Below are 13988 nucleotides of genomic sequence, written 5' to 3' on the forward strand. Positions count from 1 at the left end.
GGTTATTTATAACTGCTATCAACATCATAACTTTACCAATTTCTATTTCCAACTGATGAAAATGGTAAGAAACTGATTTTGCTTGGTAAATTCGTACTCAGATAATGTTTTCAAGTTCATAAGAAATTATTAGCTTAGAGGAATTAATCCTCGTTTCCTCTAACTCTTTTATGTACATTTATAGAAATGATTTAAAATGCATAAACACAATGTCTAGTATATTTCTCATTAAGCCTGAGTAATCAGAATTCCAGTATTTCTTCTCTTTCATCCTCCTCCTCCTTCTCTTCCTCCTCCTCTTCTCCTTTTCCTTTTCCTTCTTTTTTGCCATTTTAGCTTATACTATAAGAATGTGTTGAGAAGGCTGATTGATAACTGATTGTAACTTTTCAAAAATGCTATACTTCACTGTTTATACAGTACTTTTGTAGGTCTGGTTTCTCTTTCATTATTACAATGCTATGATACAGTTATTACTATTAGAGTACCTTCATAAATGAAGCTCAGAGATAATAAGTAATAGATCCAAGGTCACCCAACTAATGTGTGGTTAGACTTGAGACTCTGAATGAAGCAGTGATTAGCATATTGATGTCCGGCAAGCAGCACCCTATCAGTTCTCCCACTTAGAGCAAAATTGTTGTAAAGTATATCATATGCTTAAAAAAGTTTGAATGTAAAATGAAAAGTTAAGAAAGAAAAAAATCTGGCCTGTACATAGTTTTGTATTTTCAGTCTGGAGAATGTACTTACTTTTAATTTACTTATGTCAGGTTTAACCAATATTCTTAAAAGGTTTCTACTTCGGGTACAAGCATATGGTTCTTTCATGAAGTTACGTTTTTATTAGAACCATTTTTTTCGTACTTTTTTATGCCACCTTGTTCTAACATATAGAGTCTTTGGCATTTATCCTGATGGTGACATGGTCTCAAGAAATTATTTGTTTCCATTACTCATTGATATTATTCCTTTTAAAATGTGCTATTGGGGGGCACCTGGGTGGCTCAGTTGGTTAAGCGACTGCCTTCGGCTCAGGTCATGATCCTGGAGTCCCAGGATGGAGTCCCACATCAGGCTCCCTGCTCAGCAGGGAGTCTGCTTCTCCCTCTGACTCTCCCCCCTCTCATGTGCTCTCTCTCTCATTTTCTCTCTTTCAAATAAATAAATAAAATCTTAAAAAAAAAAACTACTTAAAAAAAATAATAAAATGTGCTATTGGGCAACATTATTTTCCTAATGATTCATCATGCATTTCTGATAAAATCAGAAAAGAATAGATGCAAAATATATTCCCTTAATTTAAAAAGTATTAAACTAGTAGAACTAAATGGGTAATGCTTTTATTTTAACATAAATGAGTTCCTTTATGCTGTTCGGATTTGCATATTGATTTAACCTGATTTGGGACCTAATGGCACAGAGCCATGTCTCTCAAAGCATACTGAGTATCAAACCTATGAAACAGATCCCTGGTCTCTTAACTCCAGAATTTCAGATTCAGTTGGTCTGAATGAGGCCTAAGAATTTGCTTTTCTAATAAAAAGTTCACAGATGAAGCTAATGCTGATGGTCTGAGGACGACACTTTGAGATCCACTATGATAGGGTGTTAGTAAACAAGATGAAAATCTGGTTTTTAAACCCAGCCTTAGAAGGTACTTGGAAGTAACTTTGGTAGTTTCTTTGTCATCTACGTTTTGTCTGTCAGAGATTTAACAAAGTGGCATGATTATTTTTATACAAAAGAAAGTCTAAACTGAATTAATATAAATTTATGTCTGACAATTAATAATTTTCTCCTTATTAAAAGAATATTATTAGGGGTGCCTAGATGGTTCAGTGGGTTAAGCATCTGCCTTCAGCTCAGGTCATGATCCCAGAGTCCTGGGATTGAGCCCAGGGTCCAGGATCCTTGCTCAGTGGGGAGCCTGATTCTCCCTCTCTTTCTGCTGCTCCCCCTACTTGTGTTCTCTCTCTCACTGTCAAATAAATAAATAAAATCTTTAAAAATAAAAAGAATATTATTAGGCACATTCACATTTAAAAGTACACATATTTTCTATGAAAATAATTTGTATCTATTGTTAATAGAATGATGTAGGGAAATTGTCCACTTTTATATCAATATACTTAGAGAATTTCAAATTCATTCATGAATTAAAACAAATATAAGTATATATAATACTAGTCCAAAATACTATTGTTACACAGTACTAATTGTACGAACCCTATTCTTACTTTCCCCTGATGATCAGGAATTCAGTTTAAGGTGTAGATGTGAGAAATTAAGGAGTGCAAAAGGTTCATCTACTCAATCTCACGAGACAGGAATTATAATCCTCAATTTATAGATGAGAAAACTGAAGCTCTTTTTGGTTAGCTAATTTAAATTGCTAATAAGAGAGGCTGGCTTCTATCCCAAGTCTATCCTATTCTGAGCCCATACTTTTTATATTACATCATGCTCCTTGGATCAGATCCATGGCTCTTAATACTTTAAATTCACAGAAATGATGGACTGGGACTTAATGTGCTCTTTCACATGGAAGATTCTAAGTGTCTGGGTAGAGAGGAAAAAAATTGCTCGTGCTAGCCTTGAAGAAGTTACAATAGTGAACACTCATGGTATAGTTTGGTAAAAGTTAAAACAATTTGTTTTCTAAGTGCCATGTTAAAAATCGTCACTGAAGCTATAATTCTAAAATTCAATTCAATATAAATAATTCAAACTCATAGAGAAACTGTAGAAATCTTTTGCTTTGTTCTTCCGGCTGCCTTACTATTTCAGGTAGTAGTGACCAACACTTTGTAGCCTTATATTGGCTCTGATTTCATCAATCACACCCTTACATTCTTTTAGTGTCAGTTACATTTCTTCTGACAGAAGTTCTTGCCTGCATAGTTTCATTTGTCATTAATTTCAGAACAAGGGTCGTATTTTGTATTGCCTTCACTATGGAATACACTATTCTATAAAAACGTTTGTTTCAAAGTCATCAATATGAATGATTCCATGGGTAGGGGTCAGAACTAAGAGTTAGTTGTTGAAGTCATGCCACGATTTTCACAAAAATATAATTTAGCATAAATGGATAAATATCTTGTCCTTGGACCATAAGAAAAGGTTAAATTGGTAAAATAGAGATGTTTACATGAAAAAGCTAATTGTTCTATTATTAAATTTACAAATCATTTAGATAAAAGATTCTTCAGGAATTACAGTTAAAAATACTGTCTTGGGAGTTTGCTTAGAAAAAGTGGTTATCAAAGGTCAGTTGACTGTCAAAAATTTATTGAGGTTTTTTTAGTTTTACATGAAATATTGTAATGTATTACAATATTCGGAGCTTAGCACTGAAATATCTGATTGAGTTGATACATGATTTGGAAATCCCTTCTTCTAAAATTAGTGTATTTAAAAATGTATCCTTCTTTTTCAGTTTAAAGACCATATAAACCATGTCTTATTTCTAATTTCATATTTCTGTGGTCAAACTTATCAATATTATGCTTTATAATTATAGTTAAATATTAAGCCATGGAGTTTTAAACAAGCAAAATTATTTTGAAGCCTGAAAAATAAGCACTAATCATTATTAATTATTTTCAAACTCTGTCATATTACCCAAACCAAATTTGCCCTGTGGATAGTAGTATGATTCTCTAACTCATACCTACTCTATGTATGTTTATTATTTCTCATTATTTAGGGACCTCCTGGCTTACCTGGCCTCAAAGGTGAACCCGGCTCCAAGGGCGAGAAGGTGAGAATAAAAGCACATGTTATTACAATTTTGACATTCTAATAGCAGAGACAATAATTTTGCAGATTGAATCACTCACAAGGAAATTTCAAAGAATATCTTTGTCCTTCTAACCAAGGAAAAATCTGTCAATCCTCTGCTTCCCAGATGAATTTAGAGAAGAGAAAATATACAAAGTCATAGTGAAAAATATATCAGAATTCAGTGTTATATTTTTTCAATGTCCCCTTGTAGGAACCATATGGAGAAAGCATATGGTTATACTAAAATAACCCTTCAGAAAATAAACAGATGGAATAACAAAATGCCCATTTTTATGTTTTTAAACATGAAAATAAAAAATTTAAACTAGAATACCTTTGAAATAGTAATTTGATCTTCCAGAATGTATGCTGAGTTGCAACAAATAATTAAAGAAAATAAGCCTTTTTAGAATACCATTAATGTTTTTTGGATTATTTTTAAATCTCCAAATGTCTCTTAAAGACTACAGAGTCTCTGAAGAGTAGAAATCATTTCATATAAAATATGATGCTTATTAAAATAATGACTTTTCAGTTGTTTATTTCATCAATATTACATACGGCCATTATTGGTCTCTTAGTTGAGGGAATTCATTTTAAGTAAATGAAACACCGAAGATGGTATTTTTAGAACACATTTCGTTCCCTAATAATCCTTCCCACCAATAAAAGTCTCACTTAATGTAAGCAGTAAATGATCCTGTTAGGTAAGAGAAAAGCAGGTTCTTAATACTACATATCCTTCAGAAAGGGTTAAAGTTTTTATCTATTTTTTTTTACTTTTATGTTTCATAAATTTAGTGTGCAGTTATTTTATGACCATAATTTAATAGATGGTTGTAATTTACATATTGTTAAATTTCTTTTCTCTGCCTTCTAAAGGGACATCCTGGTTTAATCGGCCTGATTGGTCCTCCAGGAGAACAAGGTGAAAAGGGTGACAGAGGACTCCCTGGAACTCAAGGATCTCCAGGAGCAAAGGGGGATGGAGTGAGTAAAGATATAAATTATTCTCCTACTCCTTTCCAGTCATACACACACACACACACACACACACACACACACCCCCACACACACACCTGAGCACATTCCATTAAACATGACCAAGGAGGTGATTTAGACCATCTTTAATCTCTTTAAGTCAATGATGTTTTCAAAAAGAAATTTACTTAACCTTAAAGTAATAAATTAAAAATATTACAAGCTAGAAATCATAAAAATTACAGTTCAATAGTTAATTACACAAAAACTTATCGAATCCCCAAAACATACAAATCATTATTCTGAAGGCTGCTTTATATCTATAAAGATACAGACATTAAAGCAAATGGGAAAAAAAATACAGATTATCTTGTTAAAATTATTTCTTAGATTCACAATGGAAAGTTTTAGGTTATTCTTACATATTTTGCATAATCAAAAGTTTGCAGTGTGTTTTGTTCTGCAAAACATGGCATAAAATAGCTGAGGAAAACTCTATTTTGGATGATTCTCTCTACAGGGAATTCCAGGTCCTGCTGGTCCCATAGGTCCACCTGGTCCTCCAGGCTTACCAGTAAGTGCAAGACAAAAGAATTTTATAAAATAAACTTATAAATATACCAAGGAGTCATGAATTCTCCAGATTTTTATCTGCACTTTTGCCTTTGCCTTTTTTCTAGGGCCCTCAAGGACCAAAGGGTACCAAAGGCTCTGCTGTAAGTACTTTTGCCTTTGGATTTTCATTTTTCAGGGAAGTCCAGTCAAATGCCTTGTTCCCCATTCATCTTGTTCCTTTTTTTTTTTAAACAGGGACCTGCCGGCCAGAAGGGTGACAGTGGTCTTCCAGGGCCTCCTGGGCCTCCGGTAAGTGCAGAATAACAAGACTGATATGCTGACATTTAGCATCCTGAGACTGCCAGTGATTTCTCTGAATTTGTAAGAAGAATGGAAAAAAAAAAAAAAAGACATTCTGTCAAAGTGCTGATTTTTCTAGGAAATAGCACTATATTAGTTACATAATCAGGTCCCCATGCCAAGATTTTTCTTTTAATTGAATATAAGGATCCATTAACTATGTATTATGATAGTCTTGTTTTTGTTTTTCAAGAAAATTATATACCTTTTTATGTCATGTTTTTATGAAAGCAGTTGATTGTATGCCACAAAGATACATACATGTCTGACCACACTAGGAATAAAGACGAAAGTTTAGATACTTGGCATTTGTTTTCCTACTATATATAATGATCACCATAAAAGCAATAATGATTTGTAACATTTGTTAATGCTGACATTTTCCAGGCTTCACATAACTACTAAGTGTTAGATCCGCTTTGCAAGGGCTGCCTTAACAGGCACCACAAACAAGGTGGCTTAAATAATAGAAATGTATTATCTAACAGTTCTAGAGGCCACAAGTCCTAGATCACACTATGGGGAGCATTGGTTCCTTCTGAGAACTGTGGAGCTGAAGGTCTGTTCCATGGCCCTCTCCTTGGCTCCTAGATGGCTGTCTTCTCCTATCTTTTCCTATCATCTTCTGTCTATGTGTGTCTTTGCACCCAAATTTCCTCTTTTTATAAGGATACCAGTCATATTGGAACAGGATCCACCCCAATGCCCTTATATTTACTTAACTAATTATATCTACAGCAACCCCATTTCAAAATGAGGTCTTATTCTAAGGTACGGGCGCTTAGGACTTCTACATATGAGTTTTTGTGGGACACGATCCATACCAACATGGATTTAACTATTTGGTATGGTTCTACTCTTGCCACATATGCAAATTCAAGTCTGGCTGCATTTTTTAAGCTTTTTAATTTATGCAGTTTTAAGCTATATTTGAAATAAGTTAATGTGTATTTTTCAAAGTTTAGTGTTTCATAATATAAATTATTATCAAGCACAATAGACAACTCATTAAGTAGCATAAGAACCCTAAAATGGTGTTTTAATCTTCAGAGACTAAAATCTAGTTGCAGAGATAGGACACATAAATGAGGACTAATTAATAAATAAGAAGGTAATGCACATATGTCCACACAAATCTGTGCTACATTACTTATGTAGAAAAAGGTCCAGAAATCATCTGATTTGTGTGTCTACCTCGGTATCCCTACTAGATTCTTTTTAAAAGAACTTAGAGTTTACACATCGATATTTAAATATGTATATGTGTATATAGTAGCAATTAGAGAAAACTAGGAAAAACATTGGAAAGCTAAACCAACTGTAAATTCTTATAACAACGACATAACCAGTAATAATTATGCAGAATATTTTAGCTTCAGAAGCAATTACATGCACATTATCTCTTTCACAGGGTCCACCTGGTGAAGTCATTCAGCCTTTACCAATCTTGTCACCCAAAAAAACAAGAAGACATGCTGAAAACATGCAAGCAGATGCAGGTGATAATATTCTTGATTACTCGGATGGAATGGAGGAAATATTTGGTTCCCTCAATTCCCTGAAACAAGACATCGAACATATGAAATTTCCAATGGGTACTCAGACTAACCCAGCCCGAACTTGCAAAGACCTGCAACTCAGCCATCCTGACTTCCCAGATGGTACGTTAATAATACATGACACAGCAAATGTACTGAACCTCTCAGTTATGATGGTGCATTGTCAGCTCATTAATTCTAGTTAAATGTTTAATATAGAACCTAAATAAAACTAAAGCAAATGATTATTCATTCCAATCTTGTAGACAGAAAAGGTCATTTACACTGTGCAATTCAAGATCTCTTCGGAGAATCCTTGCCTGTTACATAAGGTTTCATTAAATTATGACAAGATCATTTTTGGATGATTATAGATAACATAAATGCATTTTCCCTGTACTATCATAGAAAGGGTTTTGTGTGTGCACGCATGTGCACATTAGTATATAATTATTTATGTCCTATAACCTAACTTATTTTACATTGATATGAGTAAAGTTAACATGAGTAATAGCACAACTGAATCATATTTGACCTATCAGTTTAGCAATGATTTGGTGAACAGAATATTTAAGAATTCGGATATCTTGGGGCAAAACTTTATGTCATTGATCCACAAATAATCAGAACTGTGAACAATTTATTTGTAATAATAATCAGGATAATTTAATATATCTACCATTTAACATAAATGTTTACATATCCATCCTGAGAAGGCAACAGTTTCAAGTATCCTGAGTTAGTTAATAAACTCACATAATTACTAAACTAACAAGGGGCAGATCTTTATGTGATCTTAAATCTCCCACTTGATGTGGAAATATTTTGTCACTCTTTTTACCATTGGGACAATATTATTTTGCTCTGTCAATTATGTAAGAATGCTATAACTGAGATCTAAATAACTCAGTACAGAGAGAAAAGTTCAATGTGATTCAGAAACAGCCACCACCATAAAGGAAGAATGTCATAAAATCGTCTTATCTTAATCAAGCATAGCCTGTTAAAACTAAAACACAGGTAGCTATTAAGGGTTCCATACAGACTGATATCCAAGGTCTTCAAATTTATAATATGTGTATTTGAAAAAAATATGTTTAGTTCGGTAGTGATGCAGTGATTTATAAGAATGATTCAGACTTCCGGTCTAGCTAAGATAATCATACATTATTGAAATTCAAATGTGAAGGATTACAACACGTAATGAGTTTAAAACAACATATGATTAATTAGAACCCGAGCAGTCAAGGAAAATTTTTGTATATTTTGGAAATGGAAAGTTCACCGTGGGCTACAGTTCCCTATGGTTTCCATATAATAACTAGCATTATTAATTCTTCAATGTGTTAATTAATTGCAATTAAATATTAATTAATTAATTTAGCAGTGCCAGGCACTGTTCTTCAGACAGAGATTCATAGATGCGCAGAAGGAATAGTGCCCTTGAGCTACTATTCTCAAAATATGGAGACAGAAAAATCGTTAAGTATTAATAATAACATATTATGACAGATACTGTGGAAAAAATGAGTATTTATATAAGTAAGAGATGATTCAATTTTGGATAAATAGGACGTTAATATTTAAGGAGGTGACATTTAAACTGAAACCTTTCAAGAGGTAGCCAATCATGCAAAGAATCAAAAGGGTATTCTGGGCAGAGGATATGGGTCTCTTGAAAGCTTTGAAGAAGACAAGATCTTGGTGTCTTCAAGGAACCGAAAGGTCTCTGTGGCTGAACGATAGTGAGCAAAGTGAAAAATGACTTAAGTGATTTGGAAGAAAGCAAAGTAGAATCAAAGGAAGCTGGTTAAGGAGCTGTTGGACTAATCTAGGCAAGAAATTGTGGTGACTTGATTTAGGGATCTGATAGTAAAAATAGGAGATGAATAAATTAGAGATAAATTGTACATGGTATCCATAGTATACTGAATTTATTGAACAAAGGTGTCTTAGTAATTAAGTTATTATTATGTTATTTGAAGAAAATTAATGACAATATTAACTGAATAAATCAAGATAAAAAATACCACAGAATTTCTAAAAACCATAATATATACCATTAAGAGTGGTTATCCTGGTTGGTAAAATCCTGGATGATTTTCAACTTTATTTTATGTATTTTTTTTCTGAGGATTTCAATTGGTTCCAGATGTGAATCTATAAATGGTGCAATCAGAAAAAATGTAAATGTTTTTGTTAAATAAATATTTCAAGTGATCTGACATACAGTAGAAGCTAATTGACTATTAGAGTACTTTCCCTGTTTATATACAGTGGCAGTAAAAGATAAAGCAGATTGGTATTGGATTTTTTTAAGATTTTATTTATTTTTAAGAGAGAGAGAGAGAGATCACAAGTAGGTAGAGCATCAGGCAGAGGGAGAGGGAGAAGCAGGCTCCCCAGGACCCTGGGATCATGACCTGAGCTGAAGGCAGACACTTAACTGACTGAGCCACCCAGGTGCCCTTGGTATTGGATTTTTTTTTTTTTTAAGATTTTATTTATTGATTTGACAGAGAGAGAGAGACAGCGAGAGAGGGAACACAAGCAGGGGAAGTGGGAGTGGGAGAAGCAGGCTTCCCGCTGAGAGGGAGCCCGATGCGGTGCTCAATCCCAGGACCCTGGGATCATGACCTGAGCCCAGGGCAGACGCTTAACGACTGAGCCACCCAGGCACCCCTCGTATTGGATTTTTAAGAGTCCCAGTACTAAGTTAAGCAGTTAGAGATTTCAGAATGTTAAAATTTAATAATCAGTAGATTCACATAATTCAAACTAATATTTAAAATGAAGTGGCAGCATAGAAAATGGTAGGAGGGAAGCAAAGTATCATCACATATAAATCAATGCTGTCTCTCAATAGCTGTTAGCAACAAAAACCATATTGTCAATTATTTTAAAATAATTTTGTTATTTCCACTACTTACCATCGTTACTCATCTAGCACGAAATTAATGGTCACAGTCATTCACATGACAAAATTTGTTCTGCACCATTTAGATAATGACATTAATAGCAAACTACATTTAAATATATAAAATAGACCTTCTTTTTAAGATATGAGTACATTTACTACAAGAAGTTGATGCTATAAAGTAATGCAAAAGTATGATCCCTGAGGCCAAGTAGATACTATCACCTCCATTGTTACAGATGAATAAACCAAGGAAAATATAGTGATTATTATACTCAGACGATTTAAGTAGTAAATAATACATATGAGATTTAGGGTTAAGTTTATCTGATTCCAATATACATGCAACTTATTACAATGGATAAATTGAATGTTAATATTTAAGCTGAAACCTAAAAGTAACAGACATGCTAGGAACCAGAGTGTTCTGGGCAGAGTGTATGGGCAAAGCTTTGACGCAGACAAGACAAAGGGTCACTCTTTAACTAGTCAAACGCAAACCCCAATATGACCAAAAGCATAAAAGTGATTCTTGTAGGAAAAGATCCATCAGTATTAATTTTTCTTTATTTCTCTTTCCAATAAAATTTGATATTTAATGCAATCCATTTTTATATAAATGTATTTGTATATGACATATTTTTTCCTACTTCTAGGTGAATATTGGATTGATCCTAACCAAGGATGCTCAGGAGATTCCTTCAAAGTTTACTGTAATTTCACATCTGGTGGTGAGACTTGCATTTATCCAGACAAAAAGTCTGAGGGAGTAAGTACCAATCTGTTTTGGTGGTGACTGTTGACAGTTCTTGCCATGTTTTTGCAATATTGAACTAAACAGGAAAATTATACTGTCATATTTTCATTTATCTGCTTTTCTTACAGGGTAATTAGAGCATTTCATTTGCATAAACATGAATAAGACACCAACGTGATGCACAGAGTTAACAAATACTTCTCTCCTTTATCTTTTACACAGATGTATTCTTTATGCACCTGCTTGTGCTCTAAAATTCTATGGCTTTTCCATGACACAGCACAGCTGATTCTCAAATTTTAGTGCATGTATAGTATTCTTCATTCCAATTACCACATGATAGAACTCGCAGCTGTATATGTTCAAAATACACAATTTATAATCTTTTACATAAAATAAGAGCATCAGTGCCTTTGCGTGCTTTTTAAATGTTTAGTCTCTTCAAAAACATTTCTTGATTTTCACCCAGCAGTATCAATATATTTGAGTTCTATCTTTAAAGCTATAAAGACAAATGACTAATAGAGGGAAAGATTTCTCACTAGCATAATTATATTCTCCAGTTTCTGGTGATAAATGTTGCCTTTGTTTGTAATCTTTTAATAAATCACATCCTTCTTAGTAAATGGTGTGGGCATACAGAGGCACAGAAAGTCCTTAAGGCAGCTAAAGTCCTTTAGGTGTGGCTAGTCTCTTTAGCAGAGAAGTTAAGTTTGTGAGAAAAGGGTGGGCAGTAGCGGCAGGAGACAAAGCAACTTCTGTTTCCCATCAAACGTGGCCAGTGGCGAAGCGTAATAAAATTCCTGTAGCCCCAAACAAATGAGGGCACATGGAAAATGCCTCCCCTTACACTGATAACTCAAATTCCCTACAGTGAAGCCTTAGATACCCTTATATTTTGCTGATGTTTACAAAGCAAAACGATAAATGCAGATCTATTAAAAATTCTAAACATTCTTCCCAGCAGATGATTAGGCTTGCTTCCTGCCAATGACTTTTCCATAGCATGGCACCCTTAGTTACTGGCTGACTGCCTTCAGGATGCTTCCCTTCACTATGGAATACTGATGGTACTTGCCTTGATGGCTGATTCCAACTGGTATTATGAGGGGTTCTTTTGCAAGGAGTTTTGCCTAAGAGTCCCACCAGTGTCCCCTATAGCTCTTATTACGCCATCGGCAGGTTATTCTCCTCGACCCGCCCTTCTTTTTGAGCAATTAAAGAAAACAGGAAGAAAATGACTCAGTCTTCGCTAAGTGGGAATTCACAGGATCTCTCTCAAATTTTTCTCTTTATCTCATTTTCTGTAGTTCAGGATAGACTGTTTTAAAACTTCTTTGGCATCTTAGTCTTACTGAAAATTACTGATATGTACGTAAACAATACTGCTCCTAACTTTTACCTACTTTCTAATTTTCCTGTTCCTTTGCAACAGGTAAGAATATCATCATGGCCAAAGGAGAAACCAGGAAGCTGGTTTAGTGAATTTAAGAGAGGAAAACTGGTATGTTATTACTTCAACATGAAATGGTTTGTCTTACACTTCATAAATGAAGCTCAAATTATATATCTCTAGACCCTGACTGTGAAAGTCTAAATTATACTATCCCGGATTCCACGTGTTCTCTGGCTTGCTCCATCTATATCTCTTAGACCACTGTGGTATTTTAGAAAAGTCTAAATGTTTTGTATCAAAATACATGGAAATATGCTGAACATACCAAAATAATGTGATCAGATAAAGTATGCATTCCACTAAGTACCTGATAGACATCTTAAAAATAGATTGTTAGAAATGTCAGGTATAGAGGATACATAAATTATTTTTTGTTCTCTATTTCAGTAAAAACTTTTGGAATGTGAAATGTTTTTTCTGATTACTACATGTAGATATAAAGTGAACTGACTGACCTGACCTTTTATTTGGATTAGAGCACAAGTTCACTTAGATATTTTCATACAATGACCAGTTCACTATTAATAATTTGTTATAGGTATTTTAAGATTGGTGCCAAAACTAAATTTATATTATAAAAGCTGTTTAAAAATACGTGTGTGTTTAAAATATTAATAAGAATGTATTTTAAATGAAAGTTTCTCACTTATCCAGGTAATTATTCAATTTTTAATGTTCTTTAAAAAGCTATTATTTTCCAACGATGGCTGTTTTATAGTTATCATCCTATGGGAACCTACACAAATTAATGAACAATTTTAGTGAAGTTCTCCAGTTCACGTAATTCTTCAGTGCAGTCTTCAAGTTACATTAAATATCCATGGGACATCTTACCAGTGTAGAAGTTAAAAATACATACACAGAACGGTGTGTGTGGTATTATTTTTTGTTGTTTTGGTTTGTTTTCCTTCGTGTGCATTTCCCAAGTGGCCTTTTTTTCTTCAACCAAACAAGGTTCCTCACTATCTAAGCTATTAATCAGTAAGGATTAAGTAAATTCAACAATAAGGAAGAAAGTCATAGATAACTGCCTCTACATCAGCTAAATCTATAGTCTAGGTAAATTTCCTACTCCGTTTTTAAAAAAATCTAGGTTTATATGTTTCAGCTGACCCCAGTATTACAATTATACCCAATAAAACAATTTATGAATTTAATAAAGAGTTTTAGTAATTTTCAATTATCTTCCTGCTCTAAATACAAAATAAGTATTTACTAGCTTTGCACAGTGGCAGTATCATAGCCAATGAGGTTTATCCAAGGCGCAATTATTGCTAATTGAAAACTTTTCACAAAATAAGTATTTACTGACTCAACAAATATTCACTTGTGTCACCTGGGGCATTATGTTTGGTGACACAGTGGTGAGTAAGTACATCATCTAAGAATGAACAAACAGGCATGTCTGTGCAGTAAATAGAAGACCAAACACCTTAGAAAACTATGGCCCCAAAATAAAAACTACAGGAACATGTTTAAAATTTTGGGCCAAGTGGATATACTATGAAATTTTTTAAAGTAGGTGAGATTAAAAAAAAACATTAAGGGGTGCCTGGGTGGCTCAGTCGGTTAAATGAGGACTCTTCCTTTCAGCTCAGGTCAAGATCTCAGGGTCCAGAGATCTAGCTACCTTGT

At 33.8% G+C, this 13988-nt stretch overlaps 1 protein-coding gene and 1 pseudogene across 6 annotated transcripts in view; both read left to right on the forward strand.

Annotated features, from left to right (window-relative positions):
* The window catches only part of COL11A1 (collagen type XI alpha 1 chain), a 201881-nt gene that overhangs the window by 184999 nt on the left and 2894 nt on the right, over positions 1-13988 (forward strand). For all 6 annotated transcript variants that reach the window (XM_032422477.1, XM_032422458.1, XM_032422466.1 and 3 more), the window contains 8 exons: positions 3713-3766; positions 4672-4779; positions 5291-5344; positions 5451-5486; positions 5581-5634; positions 7097-7346; positions 10797-10909; positions 12333-12401. In XM_032422477.1, the coding sequence (XP_032278368.1) occupies positions 3713-3766; positions 4672-4779; positions 5291-5344; positions 5451-5486; positions 5581-5634; positions 7097-7346; positions 10797-10909; positions 12333-12401 (738 nt within the window). The remainder of the gene's footprint in view (positions 1-3712; positions 3767-4671; positions 4780-5290; positions 5345-5450; positions 5487-5580; positions 5635-7096; positions 7347-10796; positions 10910-12332; positions 12402-13988) is intronic.
* LOC116627330 lies at positions 13571-13722 on the forward strand (annotated as a pseudogene).

This window comes from Phoca vitulina, unplaced genomic scaffold (assembly GCF_004348235.1).
Source record: "Phoca vitulina isolate PV1807 unplaced genomic scaffold, GSC_HSeal_1.0 scaffold2, whole genome shotgun sequence".
Lineage (NCBI taxonomy): Eukaryota > Metazoa > Chordata > Mammalia > Carnivora > Phocidae > Phoca > Phoca vitulina.